Source organism: Bidens hawaiensis, unplaced genomic scaffold (genome assembly GCF_021521415.1).
Source record: "Bidens hawaiensis isolate Kalapana, Puna unplaced genomic scaffold, B.hawaiensis_p1.1 tig00048447_1, whole genome shotgun sequence".
Classification (NCBI taxonomy): Eukaryota; Viridiplantae; Streptophyta; class Magnoliopsida; order Asterales; family Asteraceae; genus Bidens; species Bidens hawaiensis.
In genome coordinates this window covers 51527-55820 of record NW_027498685.1, presented here as the reverse complement: position 1 = coordinate 55820, position 4294 = coordinate 51527, and the positions used below count along the sequence as shown (strand labels likewise).

Sequence of the window (4294 nt, the reverse complement as noted above, 5' to 3'; positions counted from 1 at the left end):
AACCTAACCCAAACATAACAAACAGCCTTAATTATTTGCTGTTATAACAACGTTCTCACACAAACACACACATATATTATTATATATAAGTGTAAAACTATACTTAAAAGTTTAAAATAACAAAAGTATACCACCAAGTCGATCACTTTAACTTAACCTCAAAGGACAACCAACGTGTAAGAAGTATAACTATGTGCTCCCTCCCTTTAAATACCCTTGTTAGTTGTTACCTACCCTCCACACTTCAATTCATCAACACTTTCAATTCTCTCAATCTTCTTACATTCAACAAGAAACCTTCATATATACTTATCAAAATGGAACAAATAAAGCTACCAGTTGTAGCCAAAACAAGTTTGGAGTTTGATGCGAGTAGTGTTCCTAATGCTACGTAAAGGCATACCCAAGAGAAGATTATTACTAGAGCTCAACATGATGATCAAGCGTGGCAAGATCGTCCGAAAAGCCTTGCAAAGCCTCATGTTTCACCACCACCACCACAACCACAACCCACCGCAAGGAGAATACGAGTTCAGCTGCAGTAACACCCCTTCTAATAATAACCATCCATTCTCTATGTTCTCATTTAACAAGAAGCAACATGTTGAGGATCATGTTGATGTAATGGCTATCAACGCTGCGGTGATGAAAGCCATGGAGATGATGATTCATAGTGAGACGGCTTCACCGGTGCTGCCCGGGTTTGGGAAGAGTCCAATGGTTAGGCAACTGAGGGTGACTGACTCCCCGTTTCCGGTGGGTTCCGGTGGGTGGTGTGGATGAGGATTATGCTATAAAGTTTTGGGTTTCTTTCTTGTTTTTTTTTCGGCGGTCTTGGGTGTTTTTAAAATATCACTTTTCTCATATATTGGTAGCTGACTAATATCGCATTTTTGGACATTTTTTACTTTTCTTTAATCGTGGATGGTTTAATATATTGCCATATTGGTTGAGATATATTTGATGTGCATTTATGCTTTTGGTCGATAAATTAGTGACAATGTTTCTGAGTTTTAACTTAGGTTGCTTGTAGGAAACAATTAACAATATGTTGCAGCAAGTGGTTGTGGATTTGTTCAATAAATTAATATTTAATCATATACAGCAAACAACTAAAGTAATAACCACTAGCAAAAAGTAACTCACTTGTTGCTCTTTTAAAACGAGAAAACACCACCAAATTGTGTCTTCTTAAGATTTATGGTGGTTATTTACTAATTTTTCGTGACAGGTTTATTCCCCAATTATGAACAAGGCTTCCGTAGATAGTCCATAAAGTCTGAATGGCCTGATATATCCAGACCAGATATGTGTTCGCGATTTGTCGTTCGGCAATCAGGTAAACAGCGTTTCAAGATTTCTAGACCAAACCCAACTTATTAATTATCTGTTGGGTTTTAATTGTTGGGAGTTATGTTACTTGGGCTAAAAATTGTTATATTGTTTGGACCCATGTGGTATTTGTCCCTTTATAAAAGAGATGGTGGGATCAAATTCTTACAAGTGCAACATTATATGTGAAAATTTTGAATTAAAAAAATGTTTATTGTTTGGGCCAAATATATATGTGTTGATTAAATGTGTGAACTTATTATAATATTGTTGTTTTTTTTTTTTTTCAAAAGCTTATACCAAAGAAAAAAATTTTGGGTAATAATGAGCTAAGTGGTGGCCCATCCTTGCCCCACCTCCAAGCCGACCCCGTTTAAAAGTTTACACTTGAGAACCTCGAACAGAAGTTTAATTTGCCTTACGGTTCTTTACGAATGATATTCCATAGTATTTTTCTTAAAAAGCAACTTTATATATCTATAGTCTTTCTAGAAAAGAGAACAACGATATGAAATGAAATCACAATTGATTTCTTTTTGTGCTACTGGATGATTTTCGTTTAGCTGTCTATTTTGATCACGTCCACCGGTCCTTTTTTGCCTCAAGCTAGACGGTCTTAATTAAAACTTTCCAAAATGCCCTCTCCACCCCATATCAATCTTTTGTCATCATGATTCATGATTTTCCCAATATTCTTATTCAAGTAACTAACGAGATAACAATTCACTAATTGAATACATTTATCAACTCTTTGGATGGAATTTGAGCACATAAAGCGCGCCCGATCCCCATTTACCCCCCCCCCCCACACACACTCCTAAAAAAAAATCAGGCGTGGTGGTGGTAGGGGGGTTGAGAGGGAAGAAAAAGAGAGGAAAATGAGTCGTAGAAGAGAAGAGAGATCGAGAAGGAGAGGCAGCTAATGTGGCGGCCAAAGGATGCGTGCATGTAGCGCTCTAGATAACCTTATCTGCATCTTATGAAAGTACATGACTATTGTATTTTTTTTAACTTCGAAATGAAATTTAAATTATTTTGATCAATCATGGCATATGTATAATTGATATTACACCATGTGTGGTAGATGGGCTATACCGGGGGACAATTTTTGACACGTGCTGACACGTTAGCAAATGGACTATTACATTTTAAGGGTGCAGTGGTTTGTAGCACACTATCTTCCCCTCCCTCACCCCAGATTTGCCCTAAAATCGCCTAGAAGGACGATGTGAAGAGCAATATTAAGTAAAAATGTGTAACCCCAATACACACGCCCTTATTTCTTTCAAATAATGATGGTCATTTCTTTGAGGTCGGTCTAAATACATGTAATAATGTGAATAGAAAATAATAATAGTAATTAAAAAAGGTGGTGGTGGAAGGACCTTGTCACTTTCAAGTTTAAACTTAACCTAGTGTATCAAATCAAATTATATACACTACTTAAATTTCTGCCTTTAAATACCCAACCCCTCCTACCACCATCTTTATATAACTCTCTATTTCTCCACTAGAAAAATCTAAATCCAACACTAAACAAAAATGGAACATAATCGACCGATAGCCTCAAACAAAGTATGGAGCTCAATACGCATGATACTCTTCATCATCATCATCATCATCATCGTATCCCACCAATAGCAAAGCTATAGTAGGGTCTGAGGAGGGTAAGATGTAGACAGCCTTACCTCTACCCCATAGGGATAGAGAGGCTGCTTCCGGTGAGACCCTCGGCTCGATAGTAGTTTTGCATCAAGCCTTGGACATAAGACACATAACACTCAACCATCGGGACACCGACCGATTGGTGCATGTACCCTTGTCTTTCGGCTATCAACGCCACCACATGATGCCTGATTAACCGTCCGCCACTTTTAATGCATGATACTCTTCATGGTCACAAAAAACATATCCAAAACAAAACTATTGCTCGATCTCAACCTCATGATTAAACGCGGCAAAACAGCCCGAAAAACCCAACAAAACCTCATACTCCAACATCACCCGCCAACCGAAGACTACAAATTCAAAAAGAATGTACAAAAGATGTCCAGTACCGTTAACGGAGACCATGATGAGATATTCGTTGACCCCGCAGTGTTAAAGGCACTAGAGATGCTGACGGCGTCTCCGACTGTCCGCGGGTTTGGGAAAAGTCCGGTGGTTAGACAGTTGAGGATAACGGACTACACGACGGGGAGTAAAGCGGATCGTAATTCAATGGAAGTTATAGCATCGTGTCATGCAATAGAAATTTTTATCATGATTTTACTGTTATTGTCTTATTAAGGATATTTATATAAAACAAACTATAAATATAGGTTGAAAAGTAATTGGTGGTGTGAGAAATTAAAAGCCAAAAGTTTCGGCAATATATTAACCAAGGTGTAAAATATGGTGAAGATGAGGGACACATGTTACTATCTAAGATAAATATTGGTTTCCCACCTTTTTATTTCAAGAAGTGGTTTAAGTTTGATTGGTTCAACAATTATTGGTGCTTAAAGTGATTCCATTTACATTTTGGTACTATTACATTACCAACAAATCTCTCAAACCTTTTATTGAGCACATATATCATACTTGATACATAATCATATAAACTATTTCTGACATATGATGCACTTATGCTACATAGAATTTAATTTGATGTTAAATGGTAACAAAGTAATAGCAAATAATCACGGATCAAAACAAGTCGATTAAAATAAAAATGTTTAATGCATCATCTTTCTCAACAATATTTTGAGAATACTCTCTCTTTCTTTACCATTATAATAACAATTCACTGTAGAAAAACTTTAATTTAAAAGGTATTGGACCTTATATTTATTCTTTATTTGTAATCCAATAACCAACTAACTAGGTTTTGTAAAGCTAGCTATTGTGCATTATTGATGATATTTACATAAGGCATTAAGATTAAGATGATACCTTGAGAAAGTACATATCCAAGTCACTT

The 4294-nt window shown here is 36.5% G+C and overlaps 1 protein-coding gene across 1 annotated transcript; it reads left to right on the top strand.

Annotated features, from left to right (window-relative positions):
* The first annotated feature begins 384 nt into the window (after positions 1-384).
* Positions 385-783, top strand: LOC143597535 (uncharacterized). The gene has a single exon (XM_077076018.1). It carries the CDS (start codon positions 385-387, stop codon positions 781-783), a length of 399 nt encoding a protein of 132 aa, XP_076932133.1.
* The last annotated feature ends 3511 nt before the right edge of the window (positions 784-4294 follow it).

Excerpts from the sequence above, each read along its gene's own strand:
- LOC143597535 (XM_077076018.1), top strand. The coding sequence starts at position 385 with ATGCTACGTAAAGGCATACCCAAGAGAAGATTATTACTAGAGCTCAAC.